This window comes from Phocoena phocoena, chromosome 7, assembly GCF_963924675.1.
Source record: "Phocoena phocoena chromosome 7, mPhoPho1.1, whole genome shotgun sequence".
Lineage (NCBI taxonomy): Eukaryota > Metazoa > Chordata > Mammalia > Artiodactyla > Phocoenidae > Phocoena > Phocoena phocoena.
The window spans coordinates 16,950,007-16,974,325 of record NC_089225.1 but is presented as its reverse complement, the minus strand read 5'-3'; the positions used below and the strand labels follow the sequence as shown (position 1 = coordinate 16,974,325).

The 24,319-nt window shown below is 44.7% G+C and overlaps 1 protein-coding gene across 1 annotated transcript in view; it reads left to right on the top strand.

Annotated features, from left to right (window-relative positions):
- Positions 1-24,319, top strand: part of NCKAP5 (NCK associated protein 5) — a 906,625-nt gene that overhangs the window by 848,975 nt on the left and 33,331 nt on the right. The window contains exons 15-18 of the mRNA XM_065880133.1: positions 11,605-11,919; positions 14,649-14,791; positions 17,850-17,982; positions 21,408-21,571. Coding sequence (XP_065736205.1) covers positions 11,605-11,919; positions 14,649-14,791; positions 17,850-17,982; positions 21,408-21,571 — 755 coding nt within the window. The remainder of the gene's footprint in view (positions 1-11,604; positions 11,920-14,648; positions 14,792-17,849; positions 17,983-21,407; positions 21,572-24,319) is intronic.

The window sequence follows — 24,319 nt, the reverse complement described above, 5'->3', positions numbered from 1 at the left end:
TATCTTTTTTCTCAGTCGCTTTTAAGATTTTTGTCTTTATCACTGATATTCAGTGGTTTGATTATGATGAGCCTAAATGTCATTTTCCCTATGTTGGTTCAGGTTGAGGTTCATTGAGTCTCTTGGATTTGGGGTTTATAGTTTTTTATCAAATATGTACATTTTTGGTTATTACTTCACATAACTTTTTCCCCTTTCTCTCTTTTCTTTCCTTCTGGGGCTCCAGTTATACATATTTAGACCATTTCATATTGACATCCAGATCACTGATGGTCTGTTTCTTTAAAGTCTTTTTTCTCTATGTGTTTTATTTTGGATAATTTATTTTGTAATGTTTAAAAATTCACTGATCTTTCTTCCTGCGACATCTAATAGCTCTGCTAGTCTGCTATTAATTCTGTATAGTGTATTTTAAAATTTAAATATAGTTTTTCCTGTCTACAATTTCCATTTGTTTTTTTTTATTTTTTATTATTTTATTATTTCCTAATTATGTTCAAATTTTACTTTACATCTTTGTACATAGTTGTGACATCTACAATATTTTTCAGTTCTTGTTTAATTTCATTATCTCTCATTACTGTGTCTGTTTCTGTTGATTAATTTCTCTCTTGAATATGGATCATATTGTCCTCCTTCTTTTCATACCTGGTGGTGATTTTTAATTGGATGCCGGAGATTGTAAATTTTACATTGTGGAGTACTAGATTTCATTGTATTCCTGTAAAGACTGTTGTTCTTTATTTTGAGGTGCATTTAAGTTACTTGCAGATTATTTTCATTTTTCAAGGCTTCCTTTTATGTTTTGTTATGACAAATTCAAGGGAACCTTTTTTCTGGGAATAATTTAGCCTCACGACTATGGCTTGACCCTTCTTAGGACTGTACTGTGTGGTCCACGTTTTGGGAGGCCTATCCTCTCTGGATGGTGAAAATACAAACTATTTTCAGCCTTACGTGAGCTCATGAAATGATTCAACCTACTGCTTCATAGTCATTGCTTTTCTGACCTCATGCATTACTACACAGCGGAAGACTATAGCGAAACCTCTGCTGTTACCATTTCTTTGCAATACATAGCCCTGCAAGTTCTAGCTGCCTAGACAGCCCCTTCCCTACTCCACCCACACGCCTGTGTTTACCTCTTCTTGAATTCAGCAGGCCCTCCAGACTCTGTTCATGTTTCTTCTCTCAGTGTTTCAGTCTGGAAACCATCACCGGGCAGTTGGCTACAGAGATTATAGAGCTCGCTTCATTTGTTTTCCTTGAGTCAGAGATCAAGTTTTATGTTGCCTATTGTCTAATGTCTGAAAACAATGGTTAACAGTATATGCTGTTCCTGTTACAGTTAGTCATTAATGGACAGAAGCAAATATCTCTCTATATTTTTGCCCATATTCATATCCTTTGGTCTGTTGGATTTCATTACTCCTTTATTATCTTCCTGTAGAAACAACCATGGAATATTGGAGAGTGGAGAGTGGCAGCTGAAATGGAAAGATAGGCTCATATCTGCTTCAGCCTTCTCTTCACCCATATTTCAGCTACAGTCACATAAAAGAAAAATAAATGATCCTTGAATATCCACTTAAAATAGATTAACTTATATTAATTAAAATCCTGAACCAAGCAAGTAAGGCATGTTAAAGTGAATTTTTTATTTAAAGTTTCAGGGTATGAAGACTTAAGCTTTTTTCCTTTCCACATACAATTTGAAAAATCATTAACATTGAATAAATATAGAGACAAATGGAAAAAAACATCTATGAGCTTTAAATTCTTATCTTTCTGGGGCCTTTTATTAAATATAATTACAGTAATAAAAGAAAACTAAAATAATTTGTAATTTTAGAGTATATAAAATTTTAATTAAAAAAAATAGGTTAGGGACTTCCCTGGTGGTGCGGTGGTGAAGAACCCGCCTGCCAATGCAGGGCACATGGGTTCGAGCCCTGGTCTGGGAAGATCCCACATGCCACGGAGCAGCTAAGCCTGTGCACTACCACTACTGAGCCTGCACCCTAGAGCCCACGAGCCACAACTGCTGAGCCCACGAGCCACAACTACTGAGCCCGCATGCCACAACTACTGAAGCCCACGTGCCTAGAGCCCGTGCTCCACAACAAGAGAAGCCACCGCAGTGAGAAGCCCATGCACCGCAACGAAGAGTAACCCCCTCTTGCCGCAACTAGAGAAAGCCCGCGCCCAGCAACAAAGACCCAACGCAGCCAAAAATGAATAAATAAAATTGTTAAAAATAAATAAAATAGGTTAATAATACATAGGAGGACTTCCCTGGTGGCGCAGTGGTTAAGAATCCACCTGCCAATGCAGGGGACACGGCTTCGAGCCCTGGCCCGGGAAGATCCCACATGCCGCGGAGCAACCAAGCCCGTGTGCCACAGCTATTGAGCCTGAGAGCCACAACTGCTGAGCCCGCGTGCCACAACTACTTAAGCCCACATGCCTAGAGCTCGTGCTCCACAACAAGAGAAGCCACCGCAATGAGAAGCCCACGCGCCACAACAAAGAGTAGCCCCCGCTCGCCGCAACTAGAGAAAGCCGCGCAGTAACAAAGAACCAAAGCAGCCAAAAATAAATAAATTTAATAATACATAGGATGCTTTACCTCTTGTAAACATCTTTAATAAATTTTTTATGTGTTGCTAAATTGATAGATCTGAATCTCCTCCTGCTTCTCTGTTTTTATATGCTCCGTACCAAGGAAAGCTGTTTTGACTCTCTTCCTGCAGCAGCTTACCTCCAGTTTATCTTCTTTCCTCCCTTCCCTCACTTGCCTTATCAAAGCAGATGTTATCCAGGCAGGTAAAATGGAGAGCAGAGGCAGTTGTCCATATAATTCAGCAAACCCGATATGGAATGTTAGAGATTTAGAGAGACAGGTTTACCCATAATAGCCATCTGTGTCCTTCAGATTCACCAGATAATTGTTCAGCTTCTCACTTCCTTTTGGCAGGGCAGATAGAGATGGAGTGAAGCTAAGAGAGAGGGTAGATCATCGAACAGATACAAGGACCACCTTTTAGGATAAATACGCTGTATCTTCTCTAAGGGGAAATTGTGACTTACTAATTTGGGAGTGTGATCTGAGAATGTAATAAGTGTGTGAACCAAGGAGAATCAGTAAACATCATTTGTTTAGACCTTTAATATGCCTTTCATAAGCACCAGCACGAAAGTGGATTAAAGGAAGATACAAGCAAATAGCTAGATTATCATTAGATTGGGGGAAAAAAGTTGAGGATAGAGCAATTTTGTCATGGATACAGAATGAGCAGGGATAACAGGAAACAAAAGGGAGAGCTAAATTGGCATTTCTTCGATTAGCAAAATGATGGACACAGATCAGGGCTGGAACCATAGTTGGTCTACATTTTTATGGTACTCTAGAAAGTTTTACTAATAAAATTAAGGGCTTTCTTTTTTCCAATTAGAAAAATAGCTGAGGAGGACAAGACTTGACATATGGATAGGAAAGTGTTTAAGTGGTAATCATCGCTCTGTGAGGAATTGGGAGGAATCTGTGTTGTATTCTCGTCAACAAGGACTTTGACCTGGAAGTCAGAGTGACTCCCAAAACAAGATGTAGCCATCTGGGATCCAAGTCTGTTCCTAGACCAGCTGACCAAGTCAAGCAAATACTGGTTTTTAAACTGTAGTGATCACGTTAGCCTACTCTTATATATCACAGTAAATATCACATGCAAATCTCACCACTGTTTTACAAGACAGGCATAGTGGCATAGCAAGACGTGAAGGAGTTATGTGAAGGTCTCAAGATTTTTCAGCCTAGAAGAATAAGAGTCTAGAGATAATGATTAAAATTTGTAAAATCAGGAAGGGTTTGGAAAGTTGCATAACAAATCTCAGAATACTAGACCAAGAGCCATCCCCCACACCTCTGAAGAGGTTGTCTTAGTGTCAGTCACAAGGCGAAGCACGTGTTATAGCGAACCTAAGGAATTTTTTCCTCAGGGTTTATACCAGATGAATAATTACATAAATTTAAGGAGGATTTCTATTAATTCGTGGTCTGCATGGGCATTTGGAACATATTTCTGACCTTTTCCGGTCTATATCCTTAAGTCACATCCCACTACAATATTTTATGTGATGCTACCACTGTCAGACATAATATTGGGTTAACAGGGTATCAACCCAGTCTGAGGTGACGTGTCTTTTATATTGATTTAAATAACTTGTCCTTCACCTTGACAGAGGAGTTTTATGATCTGCTTTTTTCTTTTTAAAACTTTTTGTCACATTAACGCCCTTCATTTTTTTCTCATATTTATTCCCTATGTACCAGTGTACCAGAGCCCCAAAGTTCCAGTCTTCCTTTATGTCAAAGAGAACACAAGGGTTAGAAAATAAATTTACATTCTCCTATATACTTTTCAAATCTCAGAAAGCTTAAATCCAGTTTGAACTTAGAAGCTGAGTATTTACATGCATATTCTGAAGCCATCAAATTGAATTTACTCGTCCAGAAGTTCATCTTAATGCCACAGTCAAAAGTTACCCGATGTTTGTGAATAAAGAGCCGATATAGTCATTTTGGACTACTTTAACAAAACCACAGGGTAGTAAGCCCAGAATGAATAACCCACATTTAATTGATGTGGCTTTGGCAACAGACTTAGTTTTTCTTAGCTTATTTCAGCCATACAGATGAAGAGAAAGATGTGCAAATAAAGAGATCTGTTCTCCCATCTGTAGTTAAGTTTCTATTGCCAGTACCACACATAGCTTAAGATGTTTAGGAACCTGGAGAGAACTCATACAAAGACTTATTTGCACGACCAATTGCATTATAGGAAAGTATGCCAGTTAGTAATACGGTATGACTACTAAACACCCGTGAGTTGCTCTTTCTGGCTGGTGAATTGGGTTGAGTCCTCATTCAACACAATTTGAAATTTTGTTTGGCTGAAACTTTGTAGGTATGATTAAAGTTCTCAAAGTAAAAATGAGCTTGGGTTTTAAAGTTTTCCATTTTCCTAGGATTTACGAGTGTGGAAGAGGGGAAAAAAACAGTGATTACTGAAGCAGTTTGTTTGAATATATAAGCGAGGGTAGATCATTGCACAGAAGCAAGTGTAACCTTTTAGGACAGACTGAAAATCAGAGCTTACTAATTTGGGGATATTCCCTGAGAATGTAGCGAGTCTGTGAACAAAGGATAATTGGAAACATCATTTGCTTAAGCTTTTTAAAAAGCCTTTCTGGTGCCTATTCCAAAATGGATTTCTTGGAAAAATGGACTCCTTCTTTTCTATACATGAGGCAGCTTGCAACCAACTCCAAATACTTTGCTCCATGTTTATAATCGTTCAATAACGATGTGATCAAGTAACCCCCAAGGAAATGGTTGCCACATGGCACTTGCTTAGGAAATAACTGGGGCAGTTGTTTAGTGAAATGTACCCAGGTGCTGCAGTAGAACACTGACCACACAGGGGGAGTTTGGTTTGTCTTCGATTCCAGACAGTGTGTGTATTATGTACCTGCAGGGGCCCTCACCTCTCCTTGACAACCCCTTCTGGAAACTTACAGAGTACCTACTTTGTAACGAGCGTTATTACCAGTGAGCTATGATTATATGATGTCAGGATGTTTTAAAAATTCCCTTGTTGTGACACAGCCAGCAGGTAGCCAAGCAGATCGTCAAGCCTAGTCTTTCCAACTCTGAAGCCTATTTTCTTTTCGCTTCATTCTTCCGAATATTTAGACGAACTTGGAACTCAAGTCGGGTTTGCTTAAGCCTGTCCTATATAATAATCTCTATGGGCAGATACATTAATAATACCAAGAGTTTTGGTTTATACATTCAAGCAATTAAAGATTTGTGAGATAGGATCCGTGAAAAAAAATTGAGATACTTTAATCTGTAGAAGACTGAGGAAAAAATGAGTTAGTGGCCTTTCCCAAACACTCAAAATCAGTGCTAATACAGACTGCACTAACTTGGAAATTTATATTAACTGAAACAGTGCTGGAAATAAGCTTTTCCCTTTGCAGCTATTTTAAATATAGTGTTACAATGTAAATGAATAGTGTAAAACAAGTTTGGAAGATGCAAGAAGAAGCCAATTAAGAGAACAAATTGTTTAAAAGAGAAAAACCTCACTGTTTTGTGTAAGGACATATAAGAAGTCCCTGAGTAATCTCATCTGTTCACTACAAATGGCTCCCAGGAACTTGCCTCTGTGATAACCTGGTTCTTGTGCTACTACGCGTGCTGATGTTAAACGTGACGCCGGCACTCAGCTTGGCATCTACACTCCCTGAGGATGAGAGCAGGAGGAATGAGGCCAGACCGGGGACCTTCCAGCCCAGTGATGCTTTGAGGTAGGGGCGGGGGCCAAGGCAGATACTAAAGCCACATTCCCTGCACTATCCTTCGTCTTGGTCCCTGACCCTTGCTCTAAGGGCTTGGAAGTATTAAGAAACCTGTCTTTAAAATATTCAATAATTCTGAATGATCTTATCCCCCCTGGCTATCTGAATTAATGAAGTCTGGCTGTATGAGAAATATAGCTGCACAGAAAAAGGAAGTCAGCTGCTTTCTCTGGTTGCTGAAGTGAGAACAAAAAAACAGCAGATTGGGATTTCAAAAGGAAAAGTTCATATTCAATTTAATTTCAGGAAGAATTTTCTAAAGATGAGAGCTTATTTCATCCACCTATTTTTTCATTACACTCCGTGCTAGCTATGTGTCAGGCTCTGTGCTGAGCGTGGGTGATGGCGAATAAATCAGGCACTCTCTCAGCCTATAGTTATCATCAGCTCTATTAGCATATAATTGCCATTCTGTAGAAAAAGGCGATGTAGAGTCAGGAACAGGCTTACGTGGGAATTCTGAAGAGATGGATAAAACCCAATCTGCCCCCAGGCTGCTAGCAGTCTAATAACACTTATTTTGAGAATTGCTGCCATTTTCTGAATAATAGCTGTGTACCTGTTCCAGGCATCGTGCTATGTTTATTATGTGCTATGTAGCTAGTCCTCAGAGCGTCCCTGTGATGGAGGTTATATAATCTAATTTTCATATGAGGAACCTAAAGCCACCTGCTGGGGCACCTGGTCCAGGAGCAGAGGGCTGATGCTCACTGATGAGCTGAGTGGGGATTTTGTATTGCACATCCTGAGTTAACAGTTGAAAAACCCCTGGTTGAATTGTTTCTCCAAAATGTCTTCTCTGCCACCATCCCACGCAGAACGTCCCCCATCTTGGCTGCCCTGCTCACCCTCCGCTGACTCATCCCCGCCCCCCGCCTCTCAGGCACGATAAATCCCTCTTTACTGAAGCTCTGAGGCCAGACAGTATTCCTAACACAACACTCTCAACGTTCCTTCCAAAAAGAAGGACCTAAAAATTCTCCTGTCAGCTGCTAACGGACTACAAGGCTGTCCATCTACTTTCCTGCTGGAGGTATGCACGATAATGCATCCAAGGGGACAGGAAAAGAAGGTCCCAAGTCCATTCTGTACGGAAGAGATTCCGTACCATGTTGACGTGCCCTGAACTTACCCCAGGTGTGCTGAGATGTTGAGCCCTCAGCTCTCAGGTATCCGGGGGTCCTGGGGCAGCCGGTGTGTTCCTCAGTGAGCTGTATGTGTGTATTTCCTATGTGTGCCAGAACTTTAAAAGGACTGGGAAGCACTGCTTAAGTCATCCCATGAAACATCTGGGGCTTGTTGGTGGTGATAAGTGAGAGAACTTACCTTAAGAGACAGAAGGCAAATGGGATGACGAGAAGTCATCAGGGTAGGAGAAGTCATTAGTGACCTTGAAAGGATGAAACCCACTGGTCCGTCTAGTGATCCAACCCTTGACTCATTAGCAAGACCCTGTTGACAGCTGTTCTCACAGTCACAACGTGAACTTAAACATGTTGTGAGCTCAGAACTGAGTCAACTCATTCTGGATGCAAGGCTGGCTTGTCCCTTTGAACGTTATCTTTATCACGGCCATTCAATTATTTTGTGAGTTCTTATAATCCCCTGAGAAAAGAAACTGACTTCAAAAGTACAATATCTAACACTGTTTCAGATTACAGTATTTTTATGAACTGTAAGAAACTTACAGTGCCTGAAAGAGACTACATAAAGAAGGTGTCAGCATTTTCAGTATAAACTCTATTTCCAAAGGTTTATGCGTTCTGGAGAAATTCGCTTGAGGGGGAAACTTGGCATATGGTGTCTGAGTTCCTGACTGTCCATACCTCATTTCGTAGGTATTACAAGTGAGTCCTTCAAATTCACTGCCTTTGGCATCTGTAATGTTTAGAAATAAAAAGGGGGCTTTAATAACAGGTGATTTCTGTGTTTAATGTCAGTGCACACAATTCTTAGAGGATCAAAGAACTCAGGAATACCAGAAATCCTGTTTTATAGCTTCTGATTATGACAGTATTGTGGAGGGAAAGAAGGGAAAAGAAAATAGTATAAAGGGACAGGTGCCCCAAAATGCTGGTGTCCTCAGAAGGGCACCAGAGTTAGACCTCCTTCGTCTTTCTGCCTACCCCAGATTTCTCCCTGCCCTATTTCCTGCCTGGTGTTACAGGCCAGGCCAACATACATGGGCTTTAGTGTCTGGGGCCTTTCCCCAGCAAAATCACTGAAAAGGTTGCCAAGAATCCCACTTTGCTTTTTGAGTCTCCATTTGAAGGGACTGGATTAACTCATAAAATACCTATAAGGGAGAGAGTTCTTAGACAAAGCCAGAAAAATATTGCCCTTGCAGGCAATGCCTATCACCAGGGCCAGAGAGATGAGATAAATGCCAGAAAAACCCTGGCATGGGAGTCTACAGATGCGATCGATCCAAGAGGGTGGGGGAAGAGGTACCGGACAATTGTGGCTCTCGGGAACCGTGCAGATGCCGGGAATGCCAACTGTTAACTCCAGCCTCAGGATGGGAGGTATGGGAACCAGCTGGAATTCAGGGCCAGCACCAGTTCCATAGGAGAAGCTGGGCGCACTGGCCAGAGGCAGGGGGCCCTTCTGTGTACTCTGAGCTCACAAGGCTGCCTCAATGGCTGCTGACAGAGCAGACCCCACTTCTGGATTTCCCTGAACTTTTTGGCAGAATCAGTATAGCTTGGTGGCTAAGAGCGTGGTCTCTGTATTTATGTAAGTCTGGATTCAAATCCAAGGCTCTTTATTTACAGCATACAGCCTTGGACAAGTTACCTTTTTGAGCCATGATTTCTCATTTGTAGATGGCAATGATAGTTCTTACCCTTTGAGGTTGAGAAGATGAAGGGATGATGCAAAGAAAGCAGTGAACTCCTCGCTGCAGCCAAACTTGATGATCCATTTTCACAAAAGGAAAAGAACCCCTAATGTTGCCATGTTGAGCATTCTTTTGTTCAGAGGTAGGCATCCTGGAGATGCTGGGAGGAAATTATTATGGCAGGCAGCCTGGGGCACGTAGGGACTGACACAGCTATTACATCCCATGACTCTTTGATCCCCATCCCTGAAGACTGGGTCGATTCCGATCCACTTACTCCTGTGTGAGACTGAAATAGTTCAGACATTTAGAATTGCTCCAAGTACAACGTATGGACATTGTTAAATATGAGGTGTGTCGTATGTCTAGGCTAACATGAAGAAGGGACACCAAATTCTGAATAAGAAGATCTTTCTTTTCTGGCATTGCCTTCCCATGCAAACAGCTGATTATTTCTCCAAAAGGCTATTTTGTAGCAATTGAGTCGGCTTAATTGAGGAGAAGATGAATAGAGAAGATAATGAATAATCTCAGAAGCCGGTTGAGAGGAAAGCTGACCAGGTGGAGGCCCTGAAATGAATGGAACTAAAACTTAGCCCTTGTGGTTCTGGGAAAGATCTCAGACTGTAGCCACGTGACTCAGGGCTCCTGGAGTCCATGATCAGTCTGAGATCAGATGGCGTTTGAGATGGCTAAATGGCACCGTACTGGAGAAAGGGTATCTGTATCTTCCTACTAAATATCCCTTTGGAGACTGAATCCTCTCTTTTGACAGGGACTTCATCTTTCTAGTGCTTCTAAAGCCAAGGACCAAAGCTACTAGAACCTATAAAAGCTAACTCTGTACCCACCCCCACCCCTTTGTTTTCACCTTAGTATTAGGAATTTCGCAGAATTCTAGTACTCAGAGCAGAGACGTTTTGAGGAGAAAGGTAGGGGAATGGTCAAATTCTGAAGTTCAGATACTAATTAGTGAGCATCAAATGAGATTGTGTGAGGAAGGTACTGAAGGATAAACTATTTACCTGTCAGATATCTACTGAAATCTAATAAATATATCTAGTGTTTTTTATACGTCGTCATTCATTATTTCTTTCATTCAGCTATCCTGCGGTGTGCTAGGGGTCATTCTAAATTCAAGAGATTCCACAGTGAACATATCTTTATTCTCACAGAAACTCTATAAGGAACCTGAGCCCTTGAGGGGTTAAGGTTCTTATGTGGAGGGCTCTCACAATTAGTTATTAGCAGAGACCAGACTCCCGAGCACCACTGAAATGTTAGCCGTCGAGCCTCTTGATACAAAGATCACAGCATAGTCTATTATATTCCCCACCGTGCCTAACACGGTGTTAAGATGTCCCTCTTCTCCAGTCCTAGACTGATAAGATGCTAATACAAACTTCTACTAAGGCCGTTTCACTCTAAGATTATTGTGTAAACAGGAGGCTTTTGGGTGACAAGCGGATCTTGGAAGCTGTCTCATTGGCTTAGATAAACTACACCACATTTCAGGAATTAATTCTGTAATAATTTTTTCAGATATTGTATTTTTCTTGGATATAAAATGTTTTGAAGGTGAGATGTAATTGGCAGAATATGTCACACATATGGTGAAATCAACTTGGTTTGTTTTAGGGAATAGTGGGAGCCCTGGGACTGACAAGAGATCCAAAGAGTACTGATGAGCTTTGTCGTTACGTGAAGGTAGATGGAAAGACAGAAAGTGGCTCTGTGACCTTCCCTGTGAGACCTCAGATAGCAGTTGAGTCATAGGAAGCCCACATGATAAGTGATGTACCTTTGGGGATGACCCTTATAGTATGTGAATTACTTGTCCTCACAGTCAAATGGAGAGGCCAGAGACTTAGTTAACTGCTGGCGGATGGTAATTCACGTAAGAGATGCACAGCTGCCTTTGTTAGGACATCACTTCAATTTATTACGTGTGCTCATTACTCATCTTATTTCAGTTAATAAATGTTACCTAGTTGATTGAAGTCATATGATTCCCAATTGAAATAAGGGTGATCAAAAATAATTTTTGGTCTCCAGTGACCGTTCTTTTAACCTAATAACTCTAGAGAACCATGTACTTTGTATGTACACGTGACTCTCGCTGCCAGTAATGGCTAACCTTCTTACTCCGTATTATGTTAAGGGAAAATTTCCGTGTTCAATTAGATGTCTGTTTCATGCCACTCCCTGGAAATCTACTACACCCTTACGAGTATTTCTTCCTTCTAGATATCCCCTTTCCTCCAGACCAGATCCAAATGCCCATGATCCTTTTCTCCTTTTACGTGAGCAGTCTCTAATTCTCACTATGTCACTCTGTCTAGAAACGAACTGCCAGATGAGGACACTGGACAGTGGGATTGGAACCTTCCCGCTCCCAGACTCAGGAAACCGCTCAGCGGGACGGCACCTGTGCCAAGCAGACTCCCCCGATGACACTGAGCCCCTCCTGTCTCTCCAGCCAGCCCTTTGTGCAGCTTCCTCCATAAGAGCCCAGACCCTTGAACGAGAAGTGCCTTCCTCTGCAGACAGCCGGGGATCTAAAGACAACGCCATTGTTCATTCCACATCCGACCCCATCATGACTGCCAGAGGGATGCGACCTCTTCAGAGTCGCCTCCCCAAGCCAGCCTCCTCAGGTAAGATGCCTGTTACCTTCCAGATGAGATTGTTTGCTCACTAGAATCATGCACTTGCTGACAAAAATGGAGAACAGGCAGCAGAAAAGATTTCCACCAGGAGGTCAGTCAGTGACCTCTGCCCAGTGGAAATGTAGATGCATGAAATCCCTGTATGTCCTCAACCAAAACATAAAAAGAAAACAAGTATTAAACATCATCTACTCTCAGTATTATTTAAGGAGTGTACACACACATAAAGGAAACAAGCACGTTGTTAGCACAGGTAGATGGATATATAAATTGACAAAGAAAAAACCATACAACGTAGACTTCACATTTTGTCTTTTAAAACTTAACTCTGAGTATAGACCAGAGTATAACTCTGAGCGTAGACGTAAATTTAACTGAAATGTTGTTTGCCCTCTCACAGAAACATATGTCTTCTGACATATTCCTATCCCGCTCAAATGTATTTATACGTTGAGCTATAAAAAACGTAGTTTGATATATTAGCAGTAGATTGTCTGTTAACTACAACGGGATGGAGGGAGCCCTCCCACTGAGAAGTACCATCCTTTGCTGTAGTCAGTGGAAACAAGCTTTCGTGATTAAAGATAGGGCCAGGCTAAGGGTCAAAGTTTTTTCACTGTTCCCTCAAGATTAAAAATATTTATTGCAGCTTGGGATGACACTAGATAACTTTTAACTTGTGCGCCTCGTGGTGCGTTTATGACATCTATAAGCACATGAACTAGAATTCTAAAGACTTTCATTTATGATTGGATGATGAGAAAGCAACCACAAGTAGAGATTATACCATGGGCTTCTGAGAAATTAGAAGACTTTTCGTTAAACATCTGTGAGTCAGTGTGATTGGGTTATTCCCATGGCTGAGTTCTTCCTCCATGCAGTAGTACTGACTGCCGTGAATGTTTCATCACAAACTTCTGCTTATTTCAAGCCAAGGCTACATTGGAAAACGCTGGGACATATATTATTTTTGAAGTAAATGTACTGTTAATGAATGACACAGCCTCCGGAGATTCAGGGGCGAAATTGCAGTTATAGATGATGTGCTCCATGCCTGACTAGTCACGTGTGTGACCTCCATTCAGCGGCAGGCTGCCTAGCGGACTCCATGATTAAACGCGGTCATTATAACAAATTGAATAGGAACTGCAAGCCTCGAATTGCTTCATAAGAAGGGGATAGGAAGGAGATTGTTCTGATCTTGCTGCTGATATTCAGTGCACCGGTTTTCTTAGTTTTGTGTCTTAATTAGCTTGTCATGAAGAGTTGTAAAAACAAAAAAGTAGTAGATGGTAGAGAGTGAGGTCAACACACTGCAGGACCTTTTTGTGCCGTCCATCGCGAAGCTTCCTGTCTACCTTAAGATGTTGTCACTGCGGGTCAGAGGCAGGGCTGCCTTTCCAAGGCTTTTCTCTTTTCTGTGGCCATTGGTTACTCATTTTAAATATTAAGGAATGGAGATCTAGTTGGAACAAAAGGAAAGTGGGGGCTCCCCTGGTGGCGCAGTGGTTGAGAGTCTGCCTGCCAATGCAGGGGACACGGGTCTGTGCCCCGGTCCGGGAAGATTCCCACATGCCGCGGAGCAGCTGGGCCTGTGAGCCATGGCCGCAAGCCTGCACGTCCGGAGCCTGTGCTTCGCTACGGGAGAGGCCACAACAGTGAGAGGCCCGCGTACCGCAAAAAAAAAAAAAAAAGAAAGAAAAAGGAAAGTGGTTTTGAGCAGTCAATTCCTGGTTAATATATGCATTTGAATTAGTTATTTTCTTATCCCCGTATCAAAGATGGAAGGAACCGTACAGACCTCCCAGTGCTGATGAAAATACATTACCTCACTTGTGCTCACAAGCAAAATGCTGTTGAAAGGCTCTCACAGCCTGTCCTGTTGATAATCACTGAGGCTGAAGGATAATGACAGCAATTCTCCTTTCTGACAGGAGGAAAGACTACACTCTGCAGGTTAATCCACTATTATGGGTAATGGAGACATTTTAATCATTCTCTGCTAATTGCACCCTTGGCTACTCACAATGTAATCCATGGGCCAAGAGCAGCCCCTGGGAGCTTGTCATAGATGCCAGCTCTCAGACCCTGCTCCAGACCTACCAAATCAGAACCTGCAGTGTAAAAAGAGCTTGGCTGAGGTATATACACATATGAGTTTGAGACTGCCCGGCAAGATCTTAAAGGGCCTCTGAGCAGTTTCGCAAACCACCTTATTCAGAATGACCTTCATAAGTTTCCTAGGGAAATCAGGGTTCCCTGAGCAAACATGTTTGGGAAAGGCTGTGGATTCACATCCTCCCTTTGGAAATTATGAAAATCCCCATTAGCATAATGAAGGCTCCGAGAAGTCCTCCAAAACAGAAGCTTGTTTGTTATTTGATGTATAACACTGTTTGAGGAATGATCAGCGTTTCCCAAGCAGTTTGCCCACTGAACCCTTTCTAACATGAAAAACTTGTCAACAATTTTTGGAAAAGTGGTCCAAGCACAGTTTGCATTTGGGACTCCAAGGTGGACATCCTCCAAAGATACACGTAATTATGCAGACATTTCTGTTAGCATAGACTTGCAGGAGACAGAATGTTGGGAAACCAAGCTGTTACCATGTTTGGACCCTTCGGATTATTTCTGACTATCTCCCCTACCCTCATCCCTAAACTTGTTAAAGAGTTGAAGAAAGCTGGTTGTGATTTCATATACATTTCCTCATTTAGGAAAAATCAATTCCCAAATGCAGAGTGAAGCCAAGCCAAGGCCTCAGACTTGTTCGTCATTCGAATATGCTGAAAACACAACGGCAGTGGAGAGCAAGCCACTTCTAGCCTGGGGGGGGGACGGCACTGCTGCGGAGACCCAGGTAAGGAGAGTCGACAGGAGGGCACCCTCCACCTAATTGTCCTGAGTGTGAAAAATGACCTCCTTAACCACTTCTGTGATAGATTTTAATGTTAAGTCAGATTTGTTGTGGGATTAGTGCATAAAGACCAAGGCTCTCCTTTTTTCCTGAATTATTAAGTAACACTGTGAGTTCTTGTAATTCAAATGATTCCATCCATCTGCATCCCAACTCTTGAGGTAAGGATGCTCTGCCCTGAGTAGACATTGTGGAACGGCCGTTCACTCTCCCAAGCCCTAAGAGCACCACTTAGAATGATTCAATGATATTTTTTCATCATCAGTTACTTTGTCTTTTACCTTGCTCCATGAAACCAGTAAAGCAGGTGTAATTATTTTCCCTTTTGGCATGAAGAAACTAAAGCCTGGAGCGGTCAGGTGACCTGCCGGGGTCAGTGAGACGTGTGTTTCTTCAATCCCCATCATTTTTGCTGGGGATTCTTCATCCGCCCTGAGATGGCAAGCACACAGGCCTCCTGAAGTGTGATTGGACCTGGGGAGGAGCTCGGGGCTCCGGGAGTCTTGGGTCCTCCCTGGGTGCTATGTGGTAGTCCCTCCTCAGTGCCCTCCCGCTTACCTGTTCCAACTAATTACTTGGGCCGTATTCAGCCTGTTCACGATTTCTCAGCTCGCCCTTGGGCTGGTCCACTTCGGTGTCTTTGGTGGTACCTATAGTGAGAAGAGTGGGAGAAAGGACAATTAGGATCGATTACCTGAGCTTCCCGGCCCTTCCTTGGCCCTTCTGCTTCTGCCGCCTTGGCTCTCCCAATCCCGGCATGAGGAGGCCCTATCACTATCTCTACTAGGGTTGCTACCCAACCTTGATGACGAAATACCCAGATCAGCCCACATCTGATATGCCCCACAGCCAGACTGGTAGAGCCTTCTTTCAGTCTTTAGCACCTCGGTATGGAAACGGTACCCTGGACAAGTAGGCGAAGCGATCCCCTGGGCCTACAGCCTTGATGTACAGCAGAGGACAGCAGCTCCAGAGATGCTGGACCATGGGCAAGGTCCAAGCAGAAGTTACTGGGACACTGACGTCAGAACTCAGCCCTCTGAATTCCATGTCCAGCACTCAGAGCAAGGGTCTGAAAGGAGTAAACCGGTGTATTCTATCATGACTTAACTTTTAAGTGTTAGGGTTTTCTCGGTTTTCTCCAAAGCAGTAGTTCCCTAAACGAGCAGACATCGGGATCAGCTGGAGGGTGGTACATCTTGCTGCTCTCCACATACAGCCAGTGTCCTGTTTGGTACCGATGGGGTGAGATCCGAACACTTCTAATACATTCCCCAGTGATGACGGCGCTACCGGTCCACAGGGCACACTTTGAGGAGCACTCTTTCAAGAAGTCTGTGCTTGATTTGGGGACCAAAACATTGAGAAAATCCTAGAAGACATCCAGAGTTGGAGGGGGAAACAGTTCAGAAACAACAGGTGGCGATAGCGGGGCTCAAGCAATTCCAAGGAGAAAAAAACAGAGAAAAGCGAGAGAAAGAGAAAGGGAATTCCTCAGTGCTGGCCGGGAGGGAGCTACCCCCTCTATGTGCGATGGCAGGGCACTCCTCACCCAACATTCATGTTCCCCGACACACACACCTCTCTGGGGTCCCCTTCATCCTCCTGCACTAGCTTTGCCCATTGGAAGTCCTGCCCTGACTTGTAAGAGTCACAACTGTGGCTTGGAACTCACAGCTCTGCTTCATTGACCGCAGGGAAGGAAAGTTTAAAGTAAGAGTGAGCTTTATATTTCCAGTTCCAAGCACAGTGCCTGGTTCCATTTGTGTCTGTTGAATAGAGGAATGAAAAAATGCATCTCGTCATACCCAGCATCCTGCTGGAACTCTAGACGTGGGGCTCCCTTGGGACCACTGCTGTAAACTTGTCATCCTTCGCAAACATCACCCTTGCTAGACCACCAGTACCTCCTGTACAGAGCTCTGTACCCCCAGGACCTAGAACAGCACTTAGCACAGAGTGGGTACTAAGACGCTTAGCATGGCGTCTTTTGAATGGGTAGATGAATGATTCCGTGAATGAAGGAATAAAGGAAATAAGTAGCAGCTTGAATTTATAACCCCAGCTGTGGGCGCTTACATCCTAAAATGTGTTTTTATAATTTCCCACCAAATGGCACCCTCCCAAACAGGATTGACTTTAGAGACGCATCCCATACCTCTGTGCCTGAACTCTCTGGGATCGGTGTGGAATAATCGGCTCTAACAGGGCAGTCTGCAAACATATAAAAGACAGCCCCAAATGCTCTTGATTCTACACACAAGAGTTGCGGTCTTAGATATCAGTACTCCACTTGTGTGCACAGCAGGAAGAACCATCCATATGGTATCAACAACGTCCACAATTCCCGAACTTGGTGTTACTGCCACACCTGTAACGTCCTCTTGGGTCAGGCTATGTGTGCGTGTGAGTAAGCGGGGAGACCAAGTTAGTAGATTCAAGGATTATGTATAACCCTGTAGGCTAGCAGTTGTGTTCCTCCCTAAAGCCTCCTATCCTTTTAGGCACTGGCATAAAATTAGGTATTGGGTAAACATTTATTCTTTTGTTCCCAAGGTTGATTATTGTCATACCCTCTGATACCTGAAAGCCAATGGTGAGATCAGCTAAATAAATAAGCCAAAAAATAAAATAAAAATAAATAAATAAGCCATTAGGCCTGGGACAGCAGCTCTAATTGGCACTTGAGAAAAATAAGGCTCCATAAAAACTGTACCAAATGCAGAGCGGGTAACTGTGGGGACTGTCCTGTGACGGGGACACAGTGGCAGCGTGTGGTCAGTGGCTTCGTCAGTGCAGGTGCATATCTGCAGCTCTGGTAATTGAGCAGAATTCACCAGCTCCGCGTGAGGCAGACTGACGGACCAGGCAGACTGGGGGTGGGGCAGCGGGAATGCAATTCTGTGCACACGCCAACAGCCAGGTACAAACATCCTGACGGGATGCTCTGCCCGTTTTGACTAGTGTGAATAATCTTAACGGTCTCATGTTACTCATTTAGGACAAGGTACCCAGAATGTGTGCGTACTCTGCCAGCGGTGGCAGTGGTAGTGACAGTGACCCCGACTATGGAAATAATGGTTTTGGAGCTGGAAGGGGCAAGTTAGTGAAAGCGATGAAGAGCGCCACCCCAGGTAATGAACGCCGGGGCCCCGGGACCCTCGGGGCTCCTGTCTCTCGGGAAGCTGTCCATCACGCCTTTCACTGGGCTCTGTCTCCACCCCGCTTTGATTTTACATCTCAGTTCCATGTCTCTCCCGAGATCTAATTTTCTGGTACTTATGGAAGATTGTCTACATGCATCAATTTGCTTTCTGGTATTATCTTAATGACATGGCAGTACAGTCTGTAAGGATTTTATTTCCTATCTGGCGTCTCCCAAAAAGTCTCCGGTGGAGTTATCTGCATAATGAAGGAATGACTATAAAGATAACTTTGTTCTTAATTACATACTTCGGCAAGTTAAGTCATCCAGTGAGCCATGAATGGGGTGTTCCCAGGCTCTCTGCTCGTATCCTGCTCTGTAACTCTGGACCTGTTACGCATGCCATTATGAGCACGTCTGTTTATACGAGGTTCAAACTTTCTCACATTATTTTTATTTGAAAGAGAATTGGCAGTAGAAAAACCATCATCCCGAGGCATTTAAAAATATATATATTCAGATGGCATTTCCTTACAGATACAAGAGGACAGATGATCCCCGAACACAAAATGTGGTCTAGGATCTGCTTTTCTTCTAATCCGCTCTAGATTGTCAGACATATTTTAATGATACAATGGAGAATCATTCTTTTTGTCCTAATCAGCTTTTCTCAAATACGAATTTGGCAATTATGTGATGAAACCATGACTTTCCTTTTTAAAACAAGCCTGATGTGTTGCTTTTGAAAAACACGTAATCGAGCAACCCTGTGTGTTTCCGGTTTTCCAAGAGTCTTGACATTCGTGATACCTGGGGGTGAGATAGGTGTGTAGGGATAGTCATTAACCTGAGCCTCCTCTTTGTTGCTTGCATCCTACAAGTCACCAGAGAAGCAGGACAGATGGGTGAATCCTGCAAAGGCTTACCAAGAGGAAAGTGGAGAATACCCCCTGGTGTTTTAGTTAGACTGTTGTCCTTGTTAGCTCTCGGGGCTGCGTCAGCGTCCCTCTGGTTGTGACAAATAAGGGGAAGGAGAGTTGATCATCATGGGTCCTTCCCCATGAAGACGCCTAGGCCAGGCCAGCTCCCTAGTCCAGCTCTTACCCTGAACTTAACATGGGTCCACAGTGAAGAATAACCTTACCTCATTGACCCTCAACTGTGCCTCCGGCTCTAAAACTCCATTCATTTATTGAACAAATACTTATAAAAAGCCTCCTCTGGGCTAGCTTTCCAGCAGTGAGTAAATGGACAAAGATCTCTGCCAGACAGTAAAAAAAAAATGGGTAGAATAAACTAGTAAATGTATATAGTTTGTTGAAAGGAGATATGGAAAAGACAGGTTGAGCAGGGTAGGACGGGAGAGCAGGGCTGCTCCTGAGTGGTGGTTGGGTGGGAGCGGATGTTAAAATTTAAATAGAGGGCTTCCCTGGTGGCGCAGTGGTTGAGAGTCCGCCTGCCGACGCAGGCGACACGGGTTCGTGCCCTGGTCCGGGAGGATCTCACATGCCGCGGAGCGGCTGGGCCCGTGAGCCATGGCCGCTGAGCCTGCGCGTTCGGAGCCTGTGCTCCGTAACGGGAGAGGCCACAACAGTGAGAGGCCCGCGTACCGCAAAAAAAAAAAAAAAAAATAGAGCAGTCAGAGCAAGGCTCCCTGAGAAGTTGGTGTTTGAGCAGAGATGTGGTGGAGGGAAGGGAGTGAGCCCCTGGAGGATACCTGGGGGGAGCGCGTGGCCTTGAGACAGCAGCCGCGGGCAGCCAGCGTGGCTGTGGTAGAGGGGGTATGTTGCAGGACGGGGAGGTGAGGTCCAGTAAACGGAAAAGGAGCCAGAGCTCTCGTACGGCCTTGCTCACATTTCTGAGGTCTTTGCTTCTCCCCGAGAGCCACGCATGGGGGTCTCTGGACATCTCTGAGCACAGGAACGGCATGATCTGAGATGTTTTCAGAGGACCGCTCTGGCTGCCGTGTCGTGAGGACTGAAGAAACAAGATCGACTAAGAGGCTGTGACACTCATCCAGGCAAGACGTGTCAGTGGCTGGGACCAGGGTGGTAACAGTGAGAGCAGTGGGCAGCACGAGCTAATAGAACTCTCTGCAGTGTCTCGGCCCTGTCCAATACCGTAGCCATCACCCACCCATGGCTTAGGAGCTCTTGCGATGTGGCTAGTGTAAGGAACTGAATGTCTAAATTTCATTTTTGCTGTAGTTTCCCTAAGAGTTCCATTTTCCTCTATTTTAATTTGTTTTTATTTCAATTAACTTTCAATATTAATAGCCAGATTTGGGTCACTGTACAACACAAGGAGTGACAATGGTCTCATTCCAGTTCTGATTAAAAATACAACATGAATCACTGATGGCTTGGAGATGGGGGTGAAAGAAAAAGCAGGGTCAAGGATGGTTTGCCAGGTGGGGTCCTAGAAGGGACAGAGCTCTGCCCACTGCAGTGGAGAAGGCTGAGGTTGGGGGAAGCAGAGTGGTAATCGATGCTAAGTTCGAGGTGCCCACTGCAAGCGGAGGTGTGACTAGGCAGTGGGCTGTGAGTCTGGAGTTGGGCAGGTCAGGTCTTGTCTGGAGAGGTAATTGGAGTGTCAGCGTGTCGATGGCACCTAAGGCCCTGGGTCCAGCTGAGATCAGAGGAGGACAGAGTGCTGACAGAGAGAGGACCTCACCCTCCCACGTGTAAAGGTCGTGGAGAAGAGAAAGAACCAGCAAAGGAGACTGGGTAGGAACCAGCAGTGAGCGGGGCAGAGGAGAACGTGACGTCTCAGAAGCCAAGTGGAAAAAGTATGTCAAGGAGGAATCCCACGATTCCATATGCTACTTGCTAAAAAGAGGGACACAGTCTTCGTATTGAGACCCGTCTCTCACACTGGTAGTGGGGTTCCAGGGGTGGGGGAAGGAAGTGGGGATGGGGAAGGAGGGACGGTCTAAAGGCAGTTTGAAAACATCCCAAAAAAGGAAACAAGATTAAGACAAATTGTCTGACTCTGAATGAGGATGTACCTGTCAGTAGGAGAGAAATCACTTTAGGGTTCAGAGTTTTAACCCGGCTTGTTTAGATGACTTGCGCAGAGCAATAAGGGATACGCATTCGGTGATGGCTACGGATCCTGGTGAACAGCGAACTTGCTCCTTTACCGTTTTTTTCTATCCCCCTGCAAACTGAAGTGAGTCTCAGCCTCAGGTTTTTTTCTCTCTGTCCTCACCGTGTTCATCCTCTTCCCTCCAACCAGAGCAAATCCCCGTTTGAGAGGTGCAGGCTTCCCTCATTCTGTTGCTTTAGCCTCTGTGCACGTGGTGCTTCTCGGGAAAAGGTGCAGAGTAACCCTGGAAGCAGCACAACCAGCAAGAAGAGCCTTCCCTCTAGCCAGGCATCTGCCCTCTGTCTTTAAACATGGACTTGTTGCCAGAACTCTGTCATCTGCCCACCCTGCCCGATCCAGCCACCCCCCAGCCCTGGCTGATGTCAGTGCTGCCAGGGAGGGAAAACGCGTGCGGACGGCTGGCGTGCCTGTGGGTGTGTGCTGGCTTCCAGCAAGCCTGGGAAGGGACGTTCGGGGTCGATGCAGCACCGGTAACATTTTGGATGTTGGCAAAGTTGATAGGAAAAGAAAATAGCAACAATTAAGAGAAAAACACTAATAAAAGGAGTACATGCCTCGGGTGTACAGTAGAGATTTTTTCCCCTTTGGAGTCACGATTTTGCCTTGCTTTCGTCACCTGTGCCTGCGAAGTGAGATTGCCCCCGAGCCCCGAGCCCCCCCACCCCGAGCCCATTCCCTCTTTAAGTAAAAAGGTTTTGTAATAGAGGTCCCCAACCTGCAGGATGGAATGTGCCAGTAGATCTTAAAGCCTTAATGGATGTTCTCCAAGCTAGTTGGCCTTTCTGAAACACACCCTCTCTCCCCGGTTCCCTGAAATTTCCCTAAGGTAGGGGAGGGCACCTGCCAGTGGCAGTCTGTCCTCCGAGGCTTCTAGGAAATGGACACTCGGTGGCCTCGACCTCTTATGCAAAAGAATCCTGCCTTCCAAAACCCTGCCTAAGGGCTCATAATGCACTCAAGTGAAGACACGTCTTTCCTTTCATGGTTGGTTTCTTTAGGGTGACTCTGAAATGTGTTTAGAAAGGCCAGGGTGTTAGCAGAGAGGCAGCGGTGGGAGCAGGTTTTAGCAGCTGGGTAGGTGACGCAGCAGGTGAAGGGGTGGGTGGAGTGAGTCCATGTTTCCATGGAGCTGCCCTCTCCAGATTGCCAGGCTAGACGTAACAAATACTCCTGCCCCTTTCCTGCAGGTGGGGCCTGGGAGAAGGCAGGAGCAAGGGACAGAGGTGGGAAGGGGAAGGAGAGAGAGAGAGCAAACCGGGGCCAGAATGTAGAACAGGGAAGACCCAGCGGACATGCAGCGATGAAGCCCCGCCAGGGAGTCTCAGCCCTGACTGAAGGCCCTGGACCTGGCTGGCAAAAGGTGAAGGAGCAATTTCTAACCAAGGCTGCTCCCCCAAGCTTCTGATTCATCCATCTGGCTGCCCACCGCCATCACCTGCCCTGCCAGGTACCTCAAGGGGCCAAAATCCAAGCTCGAACCTCTCTTTTTCCCTGTACAAACGCCTGCCTTCCCGGCTCTCTGTCTTCTCATTCGTGTTCGGCACTTAGCACAGGGCCCGGCACATCATAGGTGTTGAATAAATGGTAAACAGCATCATAAGTGTTGAAAAAAAAATGCAACACAGGACTGGTTAAGGCTTTGGTTAACCTCACGCAACGTTCATCATCCATTTGGGCCTTTCCTCGGCCAGAGAAAGAAAGACCCAGAGCATCCACCTACAGAGAGAAATTCTATAAGGACATGTCTCCTTCTCTGTATGGCTATGCTAGAGGAATTGGTGAATCCATTTTTCCAATTTTTCTCCTGGATACAGACATAATTCAGCTTCCTCTTTTTTTTTTTTTTTGCGGTACGCGGGCCCCTCACTGTTGTGACCTCTCCCGTTGCGGAGCGCAGGCTCCGGACGCGCAGGCCCAGCGGCCATGGCTCACGGGCCCAGCCGCTCCGCGGCATGTGGGATCCTCCCGGACCGGGGTACGAACCCGTGTCGCCTGCATCAGCAGGCGGACTCTCAACCACTGCGCCACCAGGGAAGCCCTCAGCTTCCTCTTTAATGATGATTCTTCATGGGGGCTGCTGGAGGCATATCAGACTCCTCTGTGTTGTTTTGTCTCTTTTAAATGGTCCCGGTCCCCTGGCTTGATTTTCATAATCTCTGCCCCAACTTGGGAGTTACTGTCACAGAGAGTCACTCTTATTGATGAAAATGCCTCACACCCTTGAGACCTGAAGGAGACAATGGTTGAGAACCTTTGCTCTTCCAATATTTGTTCTTTGAAAATCTCTAAGTTGGAGTGGTTAGTAGATAAACAAGATTGACAGAAAGAATAAAAGCAAAGAAGAGAGTTGACCTCTACTCTAGTTCATCTGGTTTATTCAGCTCTGACTCTGTGTCCAGGCCAGTGCTGGACACTGGCGTTTGAGGGCAGGTTAGCGACATAGCCCTGCTCCCTTGATGCTTCTAAGCAGACCTACAGACTCGAAGCATCATCTGAGAGAGATGCTGCTCGAGTCCTAAACAGTTGTGTTCTACTGCCTAAGGCCACGCTCAGAGTGAGGAACCGGAACTTCATTTGTTTTTAGTTTTCATAAATTGACTTCCCACTAGGGTCTGTAGATCACTGTGGTCTAGAACTTAGTTTCAAGAACACTCCCTCCCTCCTCTGACCCCTCACCCTCAAATGCACTGATCAGGTCCCATGAGCAAAGCTCCAGAACCACGGTCCCACAGCCAACTGCTCCTCTAGAAAAGCCCCAGTTTCCTGAACGAGAAGTACGTTTTCTTCATTTCAAGGTGATTACATTCAACAAAGTACAAAGAGCCAGGGCAGCTGAGTTAAAAACAATTGGTTTTGCAGTAATTAGAAAAACACAAGGACATGATGACTGTGGACCACTATGAAAAGGGACACTGAAGGATAACGGCTCCAGTTCCTGGTTAATTCCTCAGCTTGAATATTTTGAGATTCACAACTAATTATGCAGAGATGATGAATTTTAAAAATGCTGCCACTCTGTCTTGCCGAGGCCAAGGACTTTGGCTATTAATAGAGCAATCAGATTTTGCTATATTGTAGAGAATTCACGCAAAGTTGCATCTATTTTAAAGCGTTCATCTGGCACATGGCTTAAAGATGACAAATCGTTGTAATATGCCAAATCAGCATTGGGTTAAACTAAATCCAAACTCGTTATAATCATTCTGAGTTCCCCTGGA